The 12,296-nt window shown below is 56.9% G+C and overlaps 1 protein-coding gene across 16 annotated transcripts in view; it reads right to left on the bottom strand.

The window, feature by feature from the left end:
• macf1a (microtubule actin crosslinking factor 1a) overlaps positions 1-12,296 on the bottom strand; it is a 137,129-nt gene that overhangs the window by 2,129 nt on the left and 122,704 nt on the right. For 8 of the 16 annotated variants that reach the window (XM_088602416.1, XM_088602417.1, XM_088602419.1 and 5 more), the window contains 15 exons: positions 11,707-11,866; positions 11,283-11,477; positions 11,071-11,199; positions 10,830-10,973; positions 10,525-10,713; positions 10,321-10,432; positions 10,081-10,238; positions 9,718-9,880; positions 8,482-8,636; positions 8,264-8,338; positions 6,624-6,641; positions 5,837-5,954; positions 3,717-3,785; positions 1,872-2,083; positions 755-868 (listed from right to left, as the gene is read on the bottom strand). In XM_088602416.1, the coding sequence (XP_088458542.1) occupies positions 755-868; positions 1,872-2,083; positions 3,717-3,785; positions 5,837-5,954; positions 6,624-6,641; positions 8,264-8,338; positions 8,482-8,636; positions 9,718-9,880; positions 10,081-10,238; positions 10,321-10,432; positions 10,525-10,713; positions 10,830-10,973; positions 11,071-11,199; positions 11,283-11,477; positions 11,707-11,866 (2,011 nt within the window). Of the gene's footprint in view, positions 1-754; positions 869-1,871; positions 2,084-3,093; positions 3,127-3,716; positions 3,786-5,836; positions 5,955-6,623; positions 6,642-8,263; positions 8,339-8,481; positions 8,637-9,717; positions 9,881-10,080; positions 10,239-10,320; positions 10,433-10,524; positions 10,714-10,829; positions 10,974-11,070; positions 11,200-11,282; positions 11,478-11,706; positions 11,867-12,296 lie in introns of all 16 variants that reach the window. The other 8 variants (XM_088602423.1, XM_088602425.1, XM_088602411.1 and 5 more) reach the window with 5 other exon arrangements.

The following is a 12,296-nucleotide window of genomic DNA, read 5'->3' as shown; positions in this document are numbered from 1 at the left end:
AGTGTTGCTCCAGCACGTGTGTGAGCGTGCGTTCAGCACTCTGTCGCAGTGTTGCTCCAGCACGTGTGTGAGCGTGCGTTCAGCACTCTGTCGCAGTGTTGCTCCAGCACGTGTGTGAGCGTGCGTTCAGCACTCTGTCGCAGTGTTGCTCCAGCACGTGTGTGAGCGTGCGTTCAGCACTCTGTCGCAGTGTTGCTCCAGCACGTGTGTGAGCGTGCGTTCAGCAACCTGTCGCAGTGTTGCTCCAGCACGTGTGTGAGCGTGCGTTCAGCAACCTGTCGCAGTGTTGCTCCAGCACGTGTGTGAGCGTGCGTTCAGCAACCTGTCGCAGTGTTGCTCCAGCACGTGTGTGAGCGTGCGTTCAGCACTCTGTCGCAGTGTTGCTCCAGCACGTGTGTGCGCGTGCGTTCAGCACTCTGTCGCAGTGTTGCTCCAGCACGTGTGTGCGCGTGCGTTCAGCACTCTGTCGCAGTGTTGCTCCAGCACGTGTGTGCGCGTGCGTTCAGCACTCTGTCGCAGTGTTGCTCCAGCACGTGTGTGCGCGTGCGTTCAGCACTCTGTCGCAGTGTTGCTCCAGCACGTGTGTGCGCGTGCGTTCAGCACTCTGTCGCAGTGTTGCTCCAGCACGTGTGTGCGCGTGCGTTCAGCACTCTGTCGCAGTGTTGCTCCAGCACGTGTGTGAGCGTGCGTTCAGCACTCTGTCGCAGTGTTGCTCGCGTGTTGCTCAGAGTGGGACTCTGCTGTGCTACTGTACCTCGAGGCCGGCAGCATGGCTGTGCTCAGGGCAGGCCGGGCTCTTGGCCGCAGTGCAGCTCTTACTGTGAGCCAGCCAGGGCTTGGCATAGCCCCGAGCCTGAGTGTGCGGTGTCTGTGAAAATCGCAGAGAGCGGGGGAGCAAGGCGGGGGCGATCAAGGGAGAATAAGGGGGAAGAGTGAGTTTCAAAGCAGGGGGAGAGGGACAGAGGGAGATGTGGAGCAGTGGAGTGAGAGATGCAGTGTTTTAAGTGGAGGATGAAGACCGGAATGGGGAAAATCGAAGGCACAGGGAGGCGCAAAGGCAAAAATTGAAGGAATAAAAAAAAAAAACAACAAATAAAAAACAGTTACAGGACAAGGACAATGTCATGCTGGACTACTGGAGATGAGGACAAGACCAGGGGTTTACTCATTCCAGCAACAGCCCTGCTGGACACCCAACACACTGCAGGCTTCTCATAAGACTGCTGCCCAAAGCCCTGTCACTCATTTCCTCTCCTTTTCTGACTCTTTCTCTCCGTCTCTCCTGATGACATCCTTGGAAACTGCATGTGTTTCACTTCAAATAGCTCCCCTCATCCTCTAAACCCCGCCCATCTGCTCAGACCACTCCCCTCTTCCTCTAAACTCCACCCATCTCATCTGACCCCTCCCCTTTCTCTAAACCCCACCCATCTGCTCAGACTCCTCCCCTCTTCCTCTAAACCCCACCCATATCCCCTGTCCCCTCCCCTTTCTCTAAACCCCACCCATCTGCTCAGACCCCTCCCCTCTAAACTCCACCCATCTCCCCTGACCCACCCCCTTTCTCTAAACCCCACTCATCTTTTCAGACCCCTCCCCTCTTCCTCTTAACCCCACCCATCTCCTCTGACCCCTCCCCTTTTGTTAAACCCAACCCACCCATCTTCTCTGACTCCTCCCCTCTTCCTCTAAACCCCACCTAACTACTCAGACCCCTCCCCTCTCCCTCTAAACCCCACTCATCTTCTCGGACTCCTCCCCTCTTCCTTTAAACCTCACCCATCTGCTCAGACCCCACCCATCTTTCAACAAAAGTGGGAGAGCAAGGACCCGCCTCTCTGTTCTACCAGTGCTCCCAATCTCTCGCTCACCCTGGCTCCACTGGTGGGCGTTGCCGGTGACGACGGGACGGAGGCAGCACTCTGGTTGCTCTGGCTGGCACTGGAGCTGGACCGAGTGGGTGAGGCGGCCCGCGACCCCGGCTTCGACCTTCGACCCCGGGAGCGGAAGGCAGCCAGTCCCTGGGACGCTGCCTCGGGGAGGATGAACTTCTCTCTCAGCTCCAGGTTGGTGCGGCCACGAGCTGCAGACAGAGGGCAGCAGTGAGCGCTCGCCGTGGCAACGGAAGTGAAGAGCCAACCTCTTTCAGGGTTAAAGGTCAGGGTTCAGTCACAGGAGTCAGCAGCACAGGGACAGGAAGGTGCTGTAAACAACAGCTTTTCACTGCGCAAATAGGAGATTAAAGGCCAAATAATACTGACAGTAAGATATTTCTCAACAGTTTTTTTAGGTAAAAAACCTCCAGAACTACCCTGTGATGCCCAATCATATCAATATTAATGATAGAAGCAAAACTAGAAATGACTGACATGGTTAATAAACACATTCTCATAGTGTCTCACTGTGCAGCAGCCCACTTTCACATCACAGGAGCACCACAGCAGCAAAACCCACAGAGAGGTGGAGGAGAGAGGGAAGGAGAGGGAGAGAAAGAGGAGGACCGAGAGGAGAGAGAGAGGGAACGAGAGGGAGAGGAGGAGAGAAAGAGGAGAGAGGGAAGGAGAGGAGGGGAGAGACAGAGGAAATGCAGAGAGCGGAAGAGAGAAAGGGGTGATCACCTGCGTGTTTCAGCCCAGTAGTGCATCAGTAACAGTAGTGCTGGAGCGAGAGTTAGTCAGCCAGGCACAGTCACCAACTGCACAATTAGCGAATGAGCCGAGTCATTAACGAGTCATTCCCAGCCCAGGAGAGAAAAAGCAGCCTTCAGCAGCAGGAAAGGGTCAGTTTGTACTGGGACCAGTGATCTGACAATGGGAGTCCCGGTTCCCAGTACACAGTAATCAGTACTGTGCATCAGGCCAGGTGTCCAGTTAACAGTTAGCAGGCAGACACCATGTGCACTGAAAAGCAGCTCCTGTGTCAGTGTTGCCCTGCCCCCTCTGCAGCTGAAACCCTGCAGTACAGCCCCACACACACACACACACACACACACACACTCCGCTCGACACCAGCTCTGCAGTATGGTGCAGCTCTGAGCCTGCAGGGCCTAACGAGAGCAGGAAAGCACTGGGCCCACAGCCGGAGGACAGATACCTCTGCAGCAGAAATAGCCTGGGGTGACTGTCACTGCAGTGTGAGAGACACAACAGAGACAACAGCGTCAAACTGACACACAGACACCTTGACAGAGACAGACAGAGAGACCAGGCATGGCGCCTCTGTCAGAGACAGAGCGACAGAGCCACCGACAGACAGACTCGTGCATGGACACCAGGAGAGAGACACAGACAAGCACACAAGGATACCGAGACAGACACACAGACATAGTCAAATCCACACAGTGAGTCGCAGATGCTGAAATTGAAGAGACGTTATTTCAGAACACAATAAAAACGACAGGCACAGATACAATAGTCTCTGACACTAGTGACCAACCAACTATGCAGAGGACTGCTGTAACACCCATCTACAACACTGTATCGGATGACAATATTTTCTATTGGTTATTTGTCACTCCAGTCTCCAGCAGAGACAGGCTTTGGTGTGATGGGCTTGTGTCTGGGTGTTGGGGTGCATGCGTGTCTGGGTGTTAGGGTGCATGCTTCTCAAATTCCAGTTCTCCCAGAACTCAGACACTGGTCCCCTACAGGTGAGCCAGTGACATCGCAGCTCAGCACAGTTCACACAGCAGGGTCAGAGGGAGAAAAGCAGCCAACCTATTGGAGACTGAGTGGCTATGGAGCTGCTGGACTCTGAGCGAAGGGTTTTATTCCCAGGGTGATGCACTGGAGAGAGAGACAAGAGCTGAGAAAGGCAGAGGAAGAGAGGCAGAGGAGAGCCAAACACCATGACAGAGGTGAAGGCAACTTGGCAGAGGGAGAGGGAGAGAGAGTGTGGCAGAGGGAGAAGGAGAGGGAGTGTGGCAGAGGGAGAGGGAGAGAGAGTGTGGCAGAGGGAGAAGGAGAGAGAGTGTGACAGAGGGAGAGGGAGAGAGAGTGTAGGAGAGAGAGTGTGGCAGAGGGAGAGGGAGAGAGAGTGTGGCAGAGGGAGAGGGAGAGAGAGTGTGGCAGAGGGAGAGGGAGAGAGAGTGTGACAGAGGGAGAGGGAGAGAGAGTGTAGGAGAGAGAGTGTGGCAGAGGGAGAGGGAGAGAGAGTGTGGCAGAGGGAGAAGGAGAGAGAGTGTGGCAGAGGGAGAGGGAAAGAGAGTGTGGCAGAGGGAGAGGGAGAGAGAGTGTGGCAGAGGGAGAAGGAGAGAGAGTGTGACAGAGGGAGAGGGAGAGAGAGTGTAGGAGAGAGAGTGTGGCAGAGGGAGAGGGAGAGAGAGTGTGGCAGAGGGAGAGGGAGAGAGAGTGTAGGAGAGGGAGAAGGAGAGGGAGTGTGGCAGAGGGAGAGGGAGAGAGAGTGTAGGAGAGGGAGAAGGAGAGGGAGTGTGGCAGAGGGAGAGGGAGAGAGAGTGTAGGAGAGGGAGAAGGAGAGGGAGTGTGGCAGAGGGAGAGGGAGAGAGAGTGTGGCAGAGGGAGAGGGAGAGAGAGTGTGGCAGAGGGAGAGGGAGAGAGAGTGTAGGAGAGGGAGAAGGAGAGGGAGTGTGGCAGAGGGAGAGGGAGAGAGAGTGTGGCAGAGGGAGAAGGAGAGGGAGTGTGGCAGAGGGAGAGGGAGAGAGAGTGTGGCAGAGGGAGAAGGAGAGGGAGTGTGGCAGAGGGAGAGGGAGAGAGAGTGTGGCAGAGGGAGAGGGAGAGAGAGTGTGGCAGAGGGAGAGGGAGAGAGAGTGTGGCAGAGGGAGAGGGAGAGAGAGTGTGGCAGAGGGAGAAGGAGAGGGAGTGTGGCAGAGGGAGAGGGAGAGAGAGTGTGGCAGAGGGAGAAGGAGAGGGAGTGTGGCAGAGGGAGAGGGAGAGAGAGTGTGGCAGAGGGAGAAGGAGAGGGAGTGTGGCAGAGGGAGAGGGAGAGAGAGTGTGGCAGAGGGAGAAGGAGAGGGAGTGTGGCAGAGGGAGAGGGAGAGAGAGTGTGACAGAGGGAGAGGGAGAGAGAGTGTAGGAGAGAGAGTGTGGCAGAGGGAGAGGGAGAGAGAGTGTGACAGAGGGAGAAGGAGAGAGAGTGTGGCAGAGGGAGAGGGAAAGAGAGTGTGGCAGAGGGAGAGGGAGAGAGAGTGTGGCAGAGGGAGAGGGAGAGAGAGTGTGGCAGAGGGAGAGGGAGAGAGAGTGTGGCAGAGGGAGAGGGAGAGAGAGTGTGGCAGAGGGAGAGGGAGAGAGAGTGTGGCAGAGGGAGAAGGAGAGGGAGTGTGGCAGAGGGAGAGGGAGAGAGAGTGTAGGAGAGGGAGAAGGAGAGGGAGTGTGGCAGAGGGAGAGGGAGAGAGAGTGTGGCAGAGGGAGAAGGAGAGGGAGTGTGGCAGAGGGAGAGGGAGAGAGAGTGTGGCAGAGGGAGAAGGAGAGGGAGTGTGGCAGAGGGAGAGGGAGAGAGAGTGTGGCAGAGGGAGAAGGAGAGAGAGTGTGGCAGAGGGAGAGGGAGAGAGAGTGTGGCAGAGGGAGAAGGAGAGGGAGTGTGGCAGAGGGAGAGGGAGAGAGAGTGTGGGAGAGGGAGTGTGGCAGAGGGAGAGGGAGAGAGAGTGTGACAGAGGGAGAGGGAGAGAGAGTGTAGGAGAGAGAGTGTGGCAGAGGGAGAGGGAGAGAGAGTGTGACAGAGGGAGAGGGAGAGAGAGTGTGGCAGAGGGAGTGCAGCAGAGGATGGTGCTGGGAGACGGAGAGCGAGTGTGCAGCTCGCCGGTTCCTGTCTGTAGCTCTGACTGCTGTCAGACAGAGCGAGCCCACTCTGCACTTTGAGACACGCAGGCGCGAACTCTCACCTCTGCAGGGGTCATTCTTGACCAGGAACTCGTCCAGGGCCATCCAGCCCCCTCCCACCCGCACCATCACCGTACTGCGCAGGATCCGCACCAGCCGCAGCTGCTGGGAGTCTCCGAACTGCGGCGGGAGAGCAGTGGAAGAGAGAGCAGTTAGCCCAGCGTGCAGTTACACTGGCAGAGCTGAGCATCACAGGAACACCCACACCAGCAATCGCCATAGCCCTCCTCTCGCATGCTCCAACAATTCCAGATCACCCCACAGCAGCCCCGGCCCTGCAGACGTTTACTGCGGTACGTGCTCGCGTTACTGCGCTGCACCGCGGTAAACCTCGGAAGAGCCCCCCAGCCCCACTCCCAGCAGCAGGAATCTCAGCTCCGCTGACGGGGGTGCCCACCACCATGTGTCCGGGACGGCCACACTGCCCCCGGCCCCATCGCCCTGCCCTCGCGGGGTCAGGCCAGTGTCTGCAAGCGAGCCGCCCTCGGCTCCGCATGGTGCGCTCCCACACGCCAGGCCTGGGGTCAGAGTCGTCCATCCCACACAGCTGCCCCCGCCGGGGCATTTACCCAGCACAGGTGGGGGGCTCCAACACCCAGGGCAGGCTCACTGCTCTCTTGACATGATTTTAATTCGGATTTTTAATCGCTGTATTCAAAATTTAAAAAATTTAAGTTTTCATTTTAATACGATAAATTTAAAAAAAGAAAAGGAATGAATTGCTTGATTCGTTAAGAATAAAAAGGAACTTCGCAGCACCCGATCAAACACAACAATAGCACACATTACCTGGTTTCCAAGGAAGAACTACATTAAGTCCAGCAGACGAAGAGAGAGGAAATAAAACAGAGAGAGAGACGGTGAAATAAGACACATTGACACTCCTGGACTGACAACTGAATTATTACACTGAACAAACCTTCACCCTCCCTGTCTCACTCTGTTTCACTGACATAATCTCAGTCTCCCTGTCTCACTCTGTGACGCTGCACACAGCCTCACCCTACAGCAAACCCAGTTCTAATCAGACTGTGCCATAATATCAGATCTAGTAGTCAAAGTGCAGTGATTAAACCCAGCTCTAATCTAAATGCAGTAAGATCAGCTCTAGCAGTCAAGCTGTTGTACGTGAGCCCAGCTCTAATCTGACTGCAGTAAAGTGATGGAAGTGAACCATGAGTGACAGGAAGAGCCGAGCAGTGTGATGCAGTGACAGACAGTCAGAAGGACAGACAGACGATGTGTGATGGAGGGCACTTCAGTGCCGTTAGTGCGACACATTCGTTAAAAATAAAAACAACCGTGACAGGATTATCAACATCAAAGTTATCGAACCACATCAAAAACTGTGCAACAAACAGGAGTTGTAGTTTTGTCTTGTATTGACGTGACGAAGACCTCAGGAATCCAGCAGATTTCCAGTTCACAGAGACTCCAGGAGCTCTCAGCAGGAATCCAGCAGATTCCCAGTTCACAGAGACTCCAGGAGCTCTCAGCAGGAATCCAGCAGATTCCCAGTTCACAGAGACTCCAGGAGCTCTCAGCAGGAATCCAGCAGATTCCCAGTTCACAGAGACTCCAGGAGCTCTCAGCAGGAATCCAGCAGATTCCCAGTTCACAGAGACTCCAGGGGTTCTCAGCAGGAATGCAGCAGATTCCCAGTTCACTGCAACTGAGAGACACATCCACAGGATCTAGGAGGAAGCTGACAACTGAAGCTCTGCTGGGTTCGGGCTCCAGACCAGTACTCTCCAAACTGGGCTCCACTGGCCACATGACCAACACGGTCATGGCCCTGAGGTGGTGGGTCTGGGCCGAAGGTACCAGGTGTCGGGCCAGAGGCAGTGATCACAGAGCCCCGTGTGTGAACAACTGATCACAACCAGGTTTCTCTTCTGACACACATTGGAGGTGACACCTCCTGCCACGCCACCTCCAGAGGGGAGGTCCCACTTGGAGAAAAACAGGGGGCAACTGTGTTAGCTTGCAGCCCTGCGAGCTCCCCCGTCCCCAGAGGAAATGGAACAGTCTGAGGTTTCCACATCAACAACAAATGAAAATCAACCACCATGAGAATAACAGACACAGCAAGCAGCTTCTTGTTTCGGACATGAATGTTAATGAGCTGGATGGGTGAGTGTGGCCCTAACGAAGGACGGCCAGTAATGAATTAGTCTGTTAATCAACACCAGTCAATCGGAGCCATGGGTCCAAGGTGATGGATCAGCCAGTCAGCCAGTGAGGGGTGGCCAGATGCACACATGGGTGAACAGATGGATGGATTTCTCTCAAACAAAGGAACTAACTGCAGTATTCATATTAACATGCTTATCTTTAAAGCAACAATATATATACTGATATACAGTAGTTTTCTGGAAAGCCAAGAAACCAAATCATTGCTGCCCTTCACGAAGAGCTGGGATCCTTACCCGGTACTTGTTCTCTCCAATCTGCTCCACCTGGAATCTCTTGGCGCACTTGCACTGCGCCACCTGCCTGGTCACCTGCAAGACACACAGGCAGTGAGGAGCCAGAGCAGAGACCACAGCCTCACACACCCTCCAGGAGCACTCAACAGGACACACACATTCACACACTGCAGGAGAACTCAACAGGAGACACACACTCCACACGACTCCTCTCTCACCTCATCCTCGATCTTGTCAGCGTCCGTCGTGGGGCGGTAGGCGTCCTTGTTGGGGTGCAGCGCAGCCACAAACTCATAGTAATCAATGTAGCCATCGCCATCACGGTCGAAAATATCGGCTACTGCCGTCATCTCGAGTTTGCTGGTGGGGAATTCTGGGACAGGCAGACATACACAGTCAACGAAACTGACGTCTGCACACAAAACGCAAAAATGCAGCGTGTTGTGCAGCTGTAGAGTGGTGGAGGGTTGTGTAGCAGGGCTGTGTTGTGTGGTGTTGTGCGATGCAGTGTGGTATTGTGCGCTGTTGTGCAGCAGGGCAGCGTGGTGTTGTGTGGTGTTGTGCAGTGTGGTATTGTGCGCTGTTGTGCAGCAGGGCTGCGTGGTGTTGTGTGGTGTAGTGCAGTGTGGTATTGTGTGCTGTTGTGCAGCAGGGCAGCGTGGTGTTGTGTGGTGTTGTGCAGTGTGGTATTGTGCGCTGTTGTGCAGCAGGGCAGCGTGGTGTTGTGTGGTGTAGTGCAGTGTGGTGTTGTGCAGCAGGGCAGCGTGGTGTTGCGTGGTGTAGTGCAGTGTGGTATTGTGCGCTGTTGTGCAGCAGGGCAGCGTGGTGTTGTGTGGTGTTGTGCAGTGTGGTATTGTGCGCTGTTGTGCAGCAGGGCAGCGTGGTGTTGTGTGGTGTTGTGCAGTGTGGTATCGTGCAGCAGGGCTGCGTGGTGTTGTGTGGTGTAGTGCAGTGTGGTGTTGTGCAGCAGGGCAGCGTGGTGTTGTGTGGTGTAGTGCGATGCAGTGTGGTGTTGTGCAGCAGGGCAGCGTGGTGTTGTGTGGTGTTGTGCGATGCAGTGTGGTGTTGTGCAGCAGGGCAGCGTGGTGTTGTGTGGTGTAGTGCAGCGTGGTATCGTGCGCTGCTGTGTGGTGTTGTGTGGTGTTGTGCAGTGTGGTATCGTGCGCTGCTGTGTGGTGTTGTGTGGTGTTGTGCAGCGTGGTATCGTGTGCTGCTGTGTGGTGTTGTGTGGTGTTGTGCAGCGTGGTATCGTGTGCTGCTGTGTGGTGTTGTGTGGTGTAGTGCAGCGTGGTATCGTGTGCTGCTGTGTGGTGTTGTGTGGTGTAGTGCAGTGTGGTATCGTGCGCTGCTGTGTGGTGTTGTGTGGTGTAGTGCAGCGTGGTATCGTGCGCTGCTGTGTGGTGTTGTGTGGCGTTGTGCAGTGTGGTATGGTGCGCTGCTGTGTGGTGCCGTACTGGAGGCCAGGATGCCGTCGATGAACTCCTGCCGCGTGATCTTGCCGTCCTGGTCCTTGTCGATGCGGCGGAAGAAGTCCATCACCCGCGACTTCTTGTGGTTCATCCAGCGCATGTACTTCTTCCGCCACACGTCCAGGTCGAAGTTCGCAAACTCCTTCAGCTGGCGGACACAGGGGAGGGGCAGGTTTGTGGGTTTGAACCTGTTTGTATGTCTCATCATGTGAAAACGTAACCCAAGTATTCAGACGTAATTATTCTTCCAACAGCCTGAGGACTGTCCTGCCTGTTAATGACACTTCCCCATGGGCAGCTGCTCCCATACTGTGCCAGAAAGCCCAGGGGCCTCGGCGGGTGGCATACCTCTTCCAGCCTGTCGAGGGCGTCATTGAGTTTGCGCTGGCGGTCCAACGCCAGGAGCCAAACCTGCTGCCAGCGCGCAGAGAGCTGCGTGACCCGCGGGCTGCTGGACTGGGACAGCGCTGGGACCGGCACCGCCTGGCCCTGAGAGAGAGGCTTGCCTGCAGAGAGAGAGAGCGATGAGGGCCGAGCTGTCCTGTCCGCAGCGCACGGGCCGGTGCAGGAGCTCCGCGGGCGACTCACGTGTGCGCGATTTCTCGGCCAGCCCGCTGGGCGGCTCTGTGCTCTTCCTCTTGTACGTCTTCGTCACGCGATCCACATCTGGCTGCTTGCGGGTCATCTCCTCCATGAACACCTGAGGCCGGCGGGCAGAGAGAGACGCTGAGTGGAACTGGTCACGATACCGAGTCCAGCAGACGGGCAGCCTGGCCGGCGCGCCACACCCACCTGGTGCTCGGTGATCAGCGCCTTGACCTGCTCGATGCTCTGCGGGAGGGGCTCGGTGTCGCGCTGGACCAGCGTGGTCTCGGCCCACTGCAGCCAGGACAGCAGCTCGTCCAGGAGCGCGGCATTGCTCCGCAGCTCGGCCAGCGCGGACTCCAGACGCTGCTCGTGCTGCTTGGCCCAGGCCAGCACCTGCAGGGCAGCGGCAGCGCGGGGTCAGACTGGGGTGCGTGGGGCTCCCCTCCCTCTCCAGCCTCCACCCTCCCCGGCAGCCCCCCCGTCTCTCCGGCACGCCGTCCACCCCTCACCTCCTCGAAGCGCGCTCTGATGATGGTGATCCAGTGCTTGATGGTGGTGATGCAGTCAGGGTGACAGACCGTCAGTATGGCCTCGCCCATCCCCGCGGCCTCATTCACGCTGCCCCGCTTCTCCTCCACGCTCTTCAGAAACTCCTGGGCAGGCAGGGGGGGGGGAGGGGAGACGAGGGCATTAGACAGCGGCGCCGGGCCACAGGAGAGGACCCCGGGAGGACGGCGGAGTGGCCTGTACCTTGTGCGAGTGAATGAGAGTCTGCAGGGTCTCGGGCTCCTCCGGCAGCACTCCTCTGAAGCGCAGGCTCTGCTCCGCCTCCGACAGCCACTCCAGCAGCCGCTGGACAGCAGCTCGGAACTCCTCCGCCTGGAGAAACAGGGCGGGGGGTCAGGAGGGCGCAGGGCGGGCGGCGCGGGCGTTTCTCGGGCCGGTCCGGCGGGCTCGCTCACCTGCTTGAGCGCCGTCTCCAGGCGCGCCTGCTTGGACACGGACAGCGCGCACACCGAGTCCCAGCGGCTGCTGAGCTCCTGCAGCTGGACCTTGACCCAGCTGGTGTCGTCCCGGGAGTTCTCCATGAGCTCGCGCGCAGAGCGCTTCAGCGCCTGGACGCTCCCTGTCCTCTTCCCCAGCTCCTTCTGGAAGACCTGGGGTCCGCACAGACACAGCACCGTGAGGCAGGACCAGCGGACCAACACTTCTCCTGCACTGGGAATACTGGCAGGGGCAACCAGTTTCTGATAACAGCTTTCTCAGGAGGAAGAATACGAGAAACTAGGAATACAGGGGTGGGGGAGCATTCCAGACCTGGGAAAAAAAGCATTTAAAAACTAGGAATGGCAAAGATGATTCCAGAACCGAACCCCCCCCCCTGACCTTGTGGGCGTCCAGCAGGTTGATGACCAGGTCGAGGTCGCCGTGGACGGGCTGGTCCTCACTCAGCTGCGGCTCTACGCGGTACAGCCAGTCCACCAGGGCCTGCAGGGCATCTGCGAACTGCCCCGAGAATAGCAGGGCCTCCTCCAGCTTGTGCTGCCTGAGCCCGAGAGCAGCACAGCAGTTACACACAGCAGGCCAGCGCTGACCGGCCGCACATCACTATCATCATCATCATCATCGAGGCTCACTGTCTGTTCATACTGGGCTAAAACTCTGTCGAGTTTCCTCCCAGTAGGACTGGGACCCATGTGATTCTGGGAGGTGTGGGAACTCTGGGATTAGATGTGTAAATTTGGGGAAGAATATTTGTCTAATCCCAGAGTATCTGTCACAGCGCAGTAGGAAGTGCACCTCTGTCTCTGTTTCTCCCCACTTGCAGTGGGAGCACAGCCTGTCCTCTCTGGGCAACCAGGTCTGCCTGTGTCCAGTGTCTGTGTCCAGGCTGTGGTCACTGAGCCTGTCCTCTCTGGGCAGCCAGGTCTGCCTGTGTCCAGTGTCTATGGCCAGGCTGTGGTCACTGAGCCTGT

The sequence above is a fragment of the Lepisosteus platostomus genome, chromosome 13 (genome assembly GCF_059453375.1).
Source record: "Lepisosteus platostomus isolate fLepPlt1 chromosome 13, fLepPlt1.hap1, whole genome shotgun sequence".
NCBI lineage: Eukaryota > Metazoa > Chordata > Actinopteri > Semionotiformes > Lepisosteidae > Lepisosteus > Lepisosteus platostomus.
The sequence above is the reverse complement of the archived record's forward strand: the minus strand, read 5'-3'. Positions and strand labels throughout refer to the sequence as shown.